The sequence below is a fragment of the Macaca nemestrina genome, chromosome 20, assembly GCF_043159975.1.
Source record: "Macaca nemestrina isolate mMacNem1 chromosome 20, mMacNem.hap1, whole genome shotgun sequence".
In the NCBI taxonomy this organism is placed as follows: domain Eukaryota; kingdom Metazoa; phylum Chordata; class Mammalia; order Primates; family Cercopithecidae; genus Macaca; species Macaca nemestrina.
In genome coordinates, this window is record NC_092144.1 from 56,832,175 (window position 1) to 56,843,808 (window position 11,634).

The window sequence follows — 11,634 nt, forward strand, 5'->3', positions numbered from 1 at the left end:
CCGTCGGGACCATTAAGTTCAGGATCGATCGTGGAGGAGACAGCACTGAATACTCATCTCCTCTGAGGCTTTGGTGGAGTCATACTCCACGTCCACCCCTACCCCCAACACACACACTCAGAAGGAATGAGAACGGACACAGCTTCCCCCACGGTGGCCCCAAGCTCTGTGCGTACCTCAGTTTCCCTGAAAGCACAGGCACTACCACAGTTACCAAGTTTATTGGATCCATACTTTGGCAGGGGAGGGTAAGCTGTCTGGAGGGTTCAGAGCAGAACACAAAAGAGGCGCTTGTCGCGGAAGGGGTTCTCCGCGGCGGGTACTGGCATCACCAGCGGGTCATCTTTGGCATGCGTTTCGCAGAAAGCCAGGAGTTCCGCTGCTGCCTGGGACACCTGCGAGCACCCGGGTGGAGATGTCACCGCCCTGCTCGGCTCCTCAGAGCCGCCCACTTAGGCCCCGCCTCTTGCCCGGTCCCCTCCTCCCACTCTGCCCCGTCTCATACAGGCCCCTCCCCCTGTCCTACCCCGACCCTCGTCCTGGCCCCTCCCCTGTCCTGCCCCGCCCCTCGTCCTGGCCCCTCCTCCTGCCCTGCCCCGCCCCTTGCCCAGCCCTCTTCCCAGGTGCATCCTTGCACTATGGCTCCCGGCCGACACAGCCCGGGACAGACCGCAGGCCCAGAATCCCCGCCCTGCTCCCTACCCTGACCCAGCACCTTCATGCGGTCGATGTTCACCTCCAGCTTCAGCTGTTCCACCGTCTTGCGGGCCTCGGCAATCTTGGCCATGTTGTTGGACATGGTTGCGGCGGGGAAGGGGTTAAAAGACGCGCAGGAGTTGAGGCTGTGGGAGTAGGTTAGGATACGTTTGGGTCCCGAGGCAGGGGTGAGGAGACGGACCCGGTAACAGGTGCGAGGGTGGAAGGGCGCGCGAATGGGGTGGCCAGGGGCTGGTGGAGGGAGGGACAGATGAGGGGGACAGGAACAAGAGGAGCGATGCAGGGGTGCACGGATGGAGGTACCTAAGGCAGGTGGGAGAGAACGGGGAGGGGCGAGGGAGGGAAGGAGGGGCGCACAGATGGGAGGCTGAGACAGAAGGACAGGGCCACAGGTGCTGGATCAGAATCCAGGTGTCCTCACCCCCCGGGGGCAGAGCAAGAGCCAGGAGGGGGGCCCCTCCTCAGGCCAATTAGCAGTGGCTCCAGGGAGAACTGGGAATTAAGATCGCGGCGGGAGGGGCACAGAGGGGGACTCATTAGGGCCTTGGCAGCAGCTGCCCCCTCCGCCCCCCTCAGGGAGCCCCCCCACTCCAGCCCTGGCCACCTCAAAGGCTCCTCTGCTCATTAGCAGCCAGGGGAGAGGGTTGGGGGAGCCCAACCGAGGAGAGGCCTATCGGATGGACAGAAGGACAACGGGGCGCGCAGAGACAGAGACAAAGTAATGGAGGGAGAGACTGAGGCACTGGAGAAATGAAGAAACGGGGAGGAATAGAGAGAGGAAGAGACTGGGGAAGGAATGAAGTGATGGAGGAGAAAATAGAGGGACAAATGAAGGGGGGAGCAAGGAACAGGGTGATACAAGGCAACTGGCACCGAGGGGACAAAGGGACCGAGGGGACAGAGCAGGGGAGGTGGAGGAAGGGGGTGTGGGGTGGGAGAGAATGGGGACATGAAGGGAGAGGGTGTGGGGTGGAAGAGGATGGAGGAGATGGACGGATGGGGTGGGAGAGAATGGGGTGATGGAGGGAGGAGGTGTGGGGTGGAAGAGGATGGAGAGATGGAGGGAGGTGGGGTAGGATGGGAGAGAATGGAGGAGATGGACTGATGGGGTGGAAGAGGATGGAGAGATGGAGAGAGGCGGTGTGGGATGGGAGAGAATGGAGGAGATGGACGGATGGGGTGGGAGAGGATGGGGTGATGGAGGGAGGGAGAAAGGAGAGAGAAGGGGAAATGGAGGAAGGGGGGATGGAGGAAAGAGCAGAGAGACACCAAGGGGATAAAGGGACAGAGACGAGGAGATAGAGGGACAGAGGCAAGAAGGGAAGGAAAGAGAGGGAGATGGAGGGGTTGGGGAGAGATGGAACCAGAAAGTGGGAGAGAGGAACAAAGCGAGAGACAGGCTGATGAAGACGTAGAAGAATTCATTCACTCACTCATTCACTCATTCATTCAATCATTCTCAGGCGAAGAGACGGTGGCCACGGAGCAGGCAAAGGGACCAGCTGTGGGGCCGGGACCGGAGCTTCCTACCTGTTGCTGCTCTGGGCCGGGCTGGCGGCGGTGACAGAGGCTGGGAGGCAGCGTCTGGGTCCCTCCGGCCCGCCCCGCCCCCTCCCCTGGGGCGCAGGCCCTACGGACCCGCCTCCTCCGGGAGCCACCTTCCCCGCCGCCCCGCCGCCCCGCCGCCTTGGGGCTGCCTCTCTGGGCCCTCTCTCTTGTCTGTCAGTCCTATCTTTGTCCCTCTCCCTGTGTCTCTGCCGCTGCTGTCCTCTTGTGGGACTCTGTGCCTCTCTCACCTTCACTAGAAAAGACAGTCTGTCTAGGTGGGTCCCCGGCCTGGGTGCATTTAATCCACAGTCACACAAACCTCTCCAGTGTGTCCCACAGAGCCTCTCACTCAGCCACACTCACCACCTCAGTGTTACCCCCCAGCCTCATGCTCACTGTCCCTCACACAGACACAAACTGTCTTGCCCTGTCACATGGTAGCACCACACAACCTCACAAATGACCTTGCTCAACACAACCTCACACGGTCGCCCCAAATGCCACACACAGCCACCACCAATGGCAGCCCCAAGGGCTACACATGGGATAAATTATCTCAGAGCCCCAAACGTACCAGCAGTTTGCCACAGTGTCACATATAATGTCTCCAAATGTCACACACATTTGCATGCCTTTTTTTTTTTTTTTTTTTTGAGACTGAGTCTCACTGTTGCCCAGGCTGGAGTGCAGTGATGTGATCTCGGCTCACTGCAACCTCCGCGTCCTGGGTTCAAGCCATTTTCCTGCCTTAGCCTCCTGAGTAGCTGGGATTACAGGTGCCTGCCACCACTCCCGGCTAATTTTTGCATTTTTTGTAGAGACAGGGTCTCACAATGTTGGCCAGGCTGGTCTCGAACTCCTGACCTCAGGTCATCCACCCGCCTCGGCCTCCCAAAGTGCTGGGATTACAGGTGTGAGCCACCGCGCCTGGCCTTGCATGCCATTTAAACTTCTCTCTCAGTTTCACACCCTGTCCCAGTCTCACACTTTCTGTGTCTCATAATGGCATGCAGTTACCCATGCAACCTGTCAAGTACACACTGTTTTATAGTATTTCATAGTAACACCCAGTTGCCTGTCCAGTGACACCCATGGAAGGCCACACACATTCTCACACAGTCTCCTGGTGTCACACGCATCTGACACATTCCCTCCATACACAGTCTGTCCCTGTCACACACACGCGCCCCATCTCCTGGTGTCATACCTAGCTACCCACGATGGCTCAGTGTCTCACAGAGTCCCACACAATCTTGCAGCATTTCACACACTCACTCCCGCCTCTCCATCATCTCTTGCCTTCTACACACAAGGCCTCCCTCACACTCTCGCTTCTGAGTGCCCTGCACAGCCGCACACTCGCATGCACTGTCACAACGCTGCCATCTCTCACGAGCTCAGTGTCACACATAGTCACACAGTTTTGTTTTGCTTTTTGAGACAGGGTCTCTCTCTGTCACCCAGGCTGGATGGAGTGCAGTGGCATGATCTTAGCTCACTGCAGCCTCCACCTCCCAGGCTCAAGCGATCCTCTCACCTCAGCCTCCGAGTAGCTGGGACCACAAAGGTGCATAACCACGCCTGGCGAATTTCTTTTTTTTTTTTTTTCGGTAGAGACGGCGTGGGGAGGGGTCTCCGTATGTTGCCCAGGCTGGTCTCAAAGTCCTGGCCTCAAGGGATCCTCCTGCCTCAGCCCCCCAAAGTGCTGGGATTGCAGCAATGTGCCCGGATCATGCACTTTTTCACAAGCCACACACAGTGCGGCCGACAAAGACTGACGCTCATTCCGTCTGTCCCATCTCATGAGACGCCTTCTGTGTGCCTCCCATGACACCTGTCCACCACCTCTCAGTGTATGCCAGTCATCAGCCTCACTCCCTCTCACACAGAATCTGCTTGTGTGACACACACAGCACCATATGCTCACCATGTTGCACACAGCCACACACACTGCCCCCTCACACACACCGTCACACACAATCTCTCACTCCCACATATGGTCTCTCAATGTCCCATACAGAGCCCCAAAGAGTGTCTCTCCCACACCCGATCACACACAACCTTTCATCAGCACACACAGTCACCCACAATCTCTCAGCATCACCAGTAATTTTACAGTGTCACTGTCAGCGACATGTCATCTCTGACATACGCAGTCCCACTCAGTCTCTCCTTGTCGCACATAATCTCACATCAATCAGTCACACACAGACTCCCAGCACCACACACCATCTCACCAATACACCACGGCAGTACACACTCATGGTGTCCTAGTTCTGGCATCACACACCATCTCCCAGCAGTCCACACTCACACAGTTTCCTGGCGTCACACACCATCTCACAGCAGTACACACAGATCTCCTGGAGTCACACACCATCACGGCAGTACACACTCGCACGCTCTCCAGATGTCGAACGCCATCTCCCGGCAGTCCACACTCACACAGTTTCCTGCCATTGCACACCATCTCCCGGCAGTCCACACTCACACAGTGTCCTGGCGTCGCACACCATCTCACAGCAGTACACACTCGCAGATCTCCTGGAGTCACACACCATCACGGCAGTGCACACTCACACACTCTCCAGATGTCACGCGCCGTCTCCCTGCAGTCCACACTCACACAGCCTCCAGGTGTCACACGCCATTTCCCAGTGTCACCGCGAACACCAGCGTCCCCCGCTCCCCAGCACTCCCCTTTCGGCGCTCACACGCAGCCCCTGCCGGCCACATGAGGGCGCGCGCAGCACGCCCAGGCGCCCACCCTGCCCCGCGAGACTACAGGAGGAGGTGGCCACAGGGAGGAGGGCCCGGCGGAAGATGAAGGGGAGACTCGGGACCAGAGGAAGCACGGCAGGGAGCCAGGGACCGGAGGGAGAGGACAGGAAATGGACGCTGAGAAATTCACAGACAGGGGAGGGAGATGCAGGGAGAGTCAGAGAGACGCAGGGGGCTATAGGGACACAGATTAAGAGAGTGAGCGAGCTAGGGACTCAGAGAGGCAGAGACGGGGAGGGCGCTGCAGAGAGAGAGACACGAGAGGCAGAGACAGACAGGACACAGAGAGACAGGGGGTAGGAGAGAGACACCCAAGCCGAAACGCAGAGTCAGAGACAGGGACGAAGACACAGACACACAGAGATGGAGGCAGAGGCGGCCAGAGAGACAAAGAGATGCGCAGAGGGCGCCTTCCAGTGGGGACCCGACGACGGAGGCGGGGCCTGCAGAGGCGCGACCGAAGGGGAGGGGTCCGGGGCGGGGTTTCTAAGGGGCGTGTCCCTAGGTGTACCTGAGGGCGTGTCCCGATGGATGGGGCTTGGGGTTCCTTCTGGACCTGGACAAGGCGGGAGCCCTAGGAAGAGGTGGAGGTGGGGAGGAGCGTGTTTACTGTGGTCAGCCCACCCTAACTCGGTTTTCACCGCCTGGACAGGGAAGGGAGTCGGGCGGGAAGGGGACCCCGACCCGAGTCCCTGGTAGAGATTTGGGTCTCGGACCCTAGCTCCCCTCCCCCCTCCCCTTGCGGGCTCAACGGAGCCAGATAGAGGAGAGAAATCAAGCCCACATCTGGAAAGCATCAGGCGCGCCGGACGTGCCAGGGCCCCAGGCCCGGCTGCGGAAGAGGGGAGGGGAGCCAAGGCGCTCCCCGCCCCGCCATCGGGGTCCGCCGGCGCCGAGGAGGGGCCTGGGCGTGTGCCGGGCCTCTGTGCCTCTCGCAGCTGGTTTCCATCAGCAGTCTGGCCTGGGTAGCCCCTGAGGAGGAAACCCAGCTCAGAGCGGGGGGAAGACAGGGTGACGATCCAGTCTTCCCTCCTGCTCCTCCACCGCGGCCAGAAGCTGGGGGGTGGGGGAGACGGACAGACAGACACTGCCTGCCGCGAGCGCAGCCTCCGTTCCTCTCCCGAGCTGCAGACCGCAGCAGATGACCTCAGTCCCTGCCCTGTGCCCCAGCCTCATGACAACTTAGCGCTTGAAGGCATTACGGTCCCCATTTTTTGGAGGAGGATGAAACTGAGGCCCTGGATTTGGATTCCGTTCTGAGGTTATTTTTTCAAGAAATAATCAACAAATGGCAAGAGTGAATTCCAGAATCCAATACCCAACCGCCTGGGCGTTTAGAAGGTCTCTCAAACTCAACGCATCCAATACTGAGCTGATTCCATCGACCACATTCGCTCTTACTTCAAGCTTACCCATCTCAAGTGATGATAAATCTTTGAATTTTTGTTGTTGTTTTGAAACAGGGTCTTGCCTGTTGCCCAGGCTGGAGTGCAGTGGTGCAATCATAGTTCACTGCAGCCTGAACTCCTGGGCTCAAGTGATCCTCCTGCCTCAGCCTCCCCAGTGACTGGGGCTACAGGCGTGCACAACCACAAACGGCTTTTTTTTTTTTTTTTTTTCCAGACAGAGTCTCACTCTGTCATCCATGCTGGTGTACAGTGGTGCAATCTTGTCTCACTGCAACCTCCGCCTCCCAAGCTCAAGCAATTCTCATGCCTCAGCCTCCTGAGTAGCTGGGATTACAGGCATGTGCCACCAACCCAGCTACTTTTTTGTATTTTTAGTAGAGACGGGATTTCACCATGATGGCCAGGCTGGTCTCAAACTTTGGCCTCAAGTGATCTACCCGCCTTGGCCTCCCAAAGTGCTGGGATTACAGGCGTGAGCCACTGTGCCCTGCCTAACTTTTTATTTCTTTTAGAGGCAGGGTCTCACTATGTTGCTCAGGCTGGTCTTGAACTGTGAGCCACTGCACCCGGGCTGGGGTCATCCTTGACTCCCATCCTTCTCTCACACTCCATGAGTCAGCCATCAAGACATCCTGTTAGCTCTATCTTCAAAGCAACTCCAGAATCCAATCCCTCTCACTTCCTCCGCTGTCCCCACTTGGGTCCAGACACCGTTCCCTCCTGCTTGGACTATTACAGTGACCTCTGCACTGACATCCTATCTTCTCCCTGTCCCCCTCAGCCTATTCCCACAGAGCAGCCAAAAGGACCCTGTTTCAAACTGTCCTCATATAATAGCAAGTGGGTATGTGGAGCAATCTGAACCCTCATATGCTGGTGGGGATGTAAAATGGTGAAGTCCCTTTAGGAAACGACCTGGCAGGCCAGGTGCCGAGGCTCATGCCTGTAATCCCAGCACTTTGGGAGGCCGAGGTGGGCAGATCACTTGAGGTCAGTAGTTCAAGAGCAGCCTGGGCAACATGGTGAAACCCTGTCTCTACTAAAAATGCAAAAATTAGCCGAGCATGGTGGTACACGCCTGTGATCCCAGCTACTTAGGAGGCTGAGGCAGAAGAATCGCTTGAACCTGGCAGGTGAAGGTTGCAGCGAGCCAAGATTGCACCACTGCATTCCAGCCTGGGTGACAGAGCAAGACTCTGTCTCAAAAAAACAAAACAAAACAAAAACTTGGCAGTTCCTCAAAAGGTTAAACATAGAGTTAACATATGACCCAGCAATTCCACTCCTAGGTGTATACCCAAGAGCAATAAAAACATACAAAATCATATATAAAAATGTTCACAGAAGCAATTTTCGTAATAGCCCAAAGTGGAAACAACACACGTTCATCAACTGATGCATGGACAAATGGAATGTGGTCTATCCAGACAATGGACTATCAATCATTTGTCAATAAAAGGAAATGAAGTACTAATACCTGCTACAACATGGATGAAAGTTGGAAATAGTATGCTGGCTGGGCACGGTGGCTCACGCCTGTCACCCCAGCACTTTGGGAGGCTGAGGCGGGCAAGTTGCTTGAGCCCAGAAGTTCAAGACTAGCCTGGATAACATGGCAAAACCCTCTCTCTACAAAAAATATCAAAAAAGTAGCCAGGCGTGGTGGCATGTACCTGCAGTCTCAGCTTCCCAGGAGGCTGAGGTGGGAGGATCACCTGAACCCAGGAGGTAGAGGCTGCAGGGAGCTGTGATTGCACCACTACTCTCCAACTTGGGCTAAGTGAAAGAAGCCAGTCACTAAAGGTCACATATTGTATGATTCCATTTATATGATATGTCCAGAACTAGCAAATCTATAGAAGGCAAAAGTAGATTACTGGATGCCAGGGGCTGGGAAGGTTGGAGGATGGCAGCTGTGGGGCACGGTTTCTTTAGGTGGTGATGGAAATGTTTTAGAATTCATTGTGGTGATATTTGCACAACTCTGTGAATATACTAAAATACCTTTTTTTTCTTTTTTTGAGACTGAGTATTGCTCTGTCGCCCAGGCTGAAGTGTAGTAGCGCGATCTTGGCTCACTGCAACCTCCGCCTCCCGAGTTCAAGCGAATCTCCCACCTCAGCCTCCTGAGTAGCTGAGACTACAGGTGTGCACCACCACGCCCAGCTAATTTTTTTTGTATTTTTAGTAGACATGGGGCTTCACCATGTTGGCCAGGCTGGTCTTGAACCCCTGACCTCAAATGATCTGCCCACCTCAGCCTCCCAAAGTGCTGGGATTCCAGGCATGAGCCACCAAGCCTGGCCACTAAAATACTGAATGTCTTTTATATTCAATATATTAAAAACCATTGAACTGTATACTTTACATGGGTAAATTTTATGGTAGGTGAATATATTTCAATACAGCTATTAACCCTCCCCCGCCCCCCCAAAAAAAAAAACTTTAAAAACTAAGTCTTTTTTATGCTCAGAATTCTCCCATGGGTGCCAGGAAGTAAAAACCAAAATTCCCACCATGGCCCATGAAGCCCCCACGATGTGACAGTCCCTACCTCCCCTCCTTTTCACCTCCCCACTCCAGCTGGCCTCCTTGCTGTTTTGTCAACAGGTCTCTGTTCAAATGTTATCTTCTCAATTAGATCTTTTTTTTTTTTTTTTTTTTTTTTAATACAGAGTCTCGCTCTGTCACCCAGGCTGGAGTGCAATGGCGCGATCTCGGCTCACTGCAACCTCCGCCTCCTGGGTACAAGCAATTATCCTGCCTCAGCCTCCCAAGTAGCTGGGACAACAGGCACATGCCACCACGCCTGGCTAACTTTTGTATTTTTAGTAGAGATGGAGTTTCCCCATGTTGGCCAGGGTAGTCTCAAACTCCTGACCTCAGGTGATTTACCTGCCTTGGCCTCCCAAAGTGCTGGGATTATAGGCGTAAGCCACTAACTTCTCAATTAGACCATTCTTGATCACTCTACTTAAAATTACACGCTCCCTTGGCTGGGCACACTGGCTCATGCCTGTAATCCCAACACTTTGGGAGGCTTAGGCAGGAGGATTGCTTGAGACTAGGAGTTGGAGACCAGCCTGGGCAACATGGCGAGACCCTGTCTCTACAAAAAAATTAAAAATTAGTCATGCATGGTGGTGTGTGCCTGTAGTCCAAGATACTCGGGAGGCTGAAGCAGAAGGATCCCTGTAACCCAGGAGGTCAAGGTTGTAGTGAGCCATGGTTATGCCACTGCACTCCAGCCTGGGTGACAAAGTGAGACCGTATCTCAAAAAATAATAAATAAAATTACAAACTCCCCTGCTTCACCACCCCACCCAATCCCCTCATATCTCTGCTCAGTTTTTCCCTATAGTCATCACCTTTAGCAAACTATACAATGTATATATTATGGTACCACCACCACCAACCCCGCCCCCAGCTTCCCTCCCTGTGACTCATTCCTGGTGTATCCTTTTTAAGATCATGGGTCCAGCAAACAGACCATGTAGGGCACTAAGGCCATGAACTCTGAAAATAGTCTGCCTGAATGTGAATCCTGGCTTTGCCACCTATGAGCTTCAGATACATTTTTGTTTGTTTGTTTTTGAGATGGAGTTTTGCTCTTGTCACCCAGGCTGCAGTCCAGTGGCACGATCTCGGTTCACTACAACATCCGCCTCCCAGGTTCAAGTGATTCTCCTGCCTCAGCCTCCCAAGTAGCTGGGATTACAGGTGCCCACCACCACCCCCAGCTAATTTTTAAATTATTAGTGGAGATGGGGTTTCACCATGTTGGCCAGGCTAGTCTCGAATTCCTGACCTCGTGAGACGTGCCTTTCACCTTCCACCACGATTGTGAGCCCGCCCCCCTCCGCCAGCCACATGGAACTGTGAGTCTATGAAGCCTCTTCTTCTTTATAAATTACCCAGTCTCAGGTTATGCCTTTATCAGCAGCATGAAAACAGACTAATACAGGTGGAAAAGATTAAATGAGTCAATGTGTGTAAAGTGGTGGGAATAGAGTCCAGCATGCCATAAGTGCTCAAATAAGTGTTAGCTGTTATTTTTTTGTAAGCACTAAAATCTTAAAAGCCCATCCATATTTACTTGAACCATTTCGGCCACTAAGTGACCTGTGTAGCCCTAGACAAGTCTCTTCTCCTTTCTGACTTCCATTGCCCGTTTTATGGAATGAAGTTGGAGTAATGGTTCCCAAGGGCCTGCCAAGCAATAGCTTTTCCTGGAAAACTTTTAAAAATAACTTTTATTCATTATTATTCTAAGTAAAACGTAGGTTTATCCCTTACCCTACCCCCACCATAGAAGATCCGTAGGGCAGGGGTTTGCTTTCTGTTTTGTCCCCTGCTCTAACCCCAGTGCCTGGCTGGGTGCTGAAGATACAGGTGAACACAGCAGGCCTGGTCCCTGCCCTTTCCGAGCTCAAAGGGAGGTAGATCTACCCATCTAGACTCAAAGGTCAAAGCAGCAACAAACACCCATCCTTCTGACTGTGGAATCAGGTGGGGGCTGGGTCCTAGCCCTGGATTCCCCTTGCTATGTGACCAGGGCAAGTAACGGCCCCTCTCTAAGCCTCCATTTACCCACCTAAGAACTGAGCATAACTTTACATACCCAATAACAAAACAGGACGAGCACAGTGGTTCATGCCTGAAATTCTAATACTTCGGGTGGCCAAGGTGCAAGGATTGCTTGAAGCCAAGAATTCAAGGCTAGCCTGGGCAACACAGTGAGAGTTCATCTCTACAAAAAATGGGAAAATTAGTCAGGCGTTGTGGTGCACACCTGTAGTCCCAGCTGCTTGCGGGGGTTGAGGTGGGAGGATTGCTAAAGCCCAGGATTTTGAGGCTGCAGTGAGCTATACCACTACACTACAGTCTGGGTGACAGATCAGGACCCTGTCTCAAAAATAATAATAAAAAATAAGAAGGAAGGAAGGAAGGAAAGAAGGAAGGAAGGAAGGAAGGAAGGAAGGAAGGAAGGAAGGAAAGAAGGAAGGAAGAGAGTAAAAAGGCAATTCACATAAGAGGAAATACAAGAGCCAATAAGCACACAAAACTATGTGTTACATCAAGGAAAAGGGAGGAAATGTGCTAATTAAAACAGAACACAGTTTCTCCCCATAAGATTTGCAAAATGAAAATGATCAATAGCATCTACCGTTTGGTGAAG

At 53.7% G+C, this 11,634-nt stretch overlaps 1 protein-coding gene across 6 annotated transcripts; it reads right to left on the reverse strand.

Moving 5' to 3' along the window:
- Positions 1-205: 205 nt before the first annotated feature.
- Positions 206-11,349, reverse strand: LOC105478587 (G protein subunit gamma 8). Of its 6 annotated transcripts, none has more exons than XM_024791844.2 (4): positions 11,077-11,349; positions 5,558-5,620; positions 716-842; positions 206-395 (listed from the first exon to the last, which is right to left on the reverse strand). In XM_024791844.2, the coding sequence occupies exons 3-4, from the start codon at positions 797-799 to the stop codon at positions 267-269; spliced, it is 213 nt and encodes a 70-aa protein (XP_024647612.2). In that variant the 5' UTR covers positions 800-842; positions 5,558-5,620; positions 11,077-11,349; the 3' UTR covers positions 206-266. The 6 variants fall into 6 exon arrangements, with proteins under 6 accessions (XP_024647612.2, XP_070943334.1, XP_070943332.1 ...); XM_071087233.1 differs by lacking the exon at positions 11,077-11,349 and adding an exon at positions 5,831-6,085; XM_071087231.1 differs by lacking the exons at positions 5,558-5,620; positions 11,077-11,349 and adding exons at positions 2,248-2,518; positions 4,980-5,506.
- Positions 11,350-11,634: the final 285 nt, after the last annotated feature.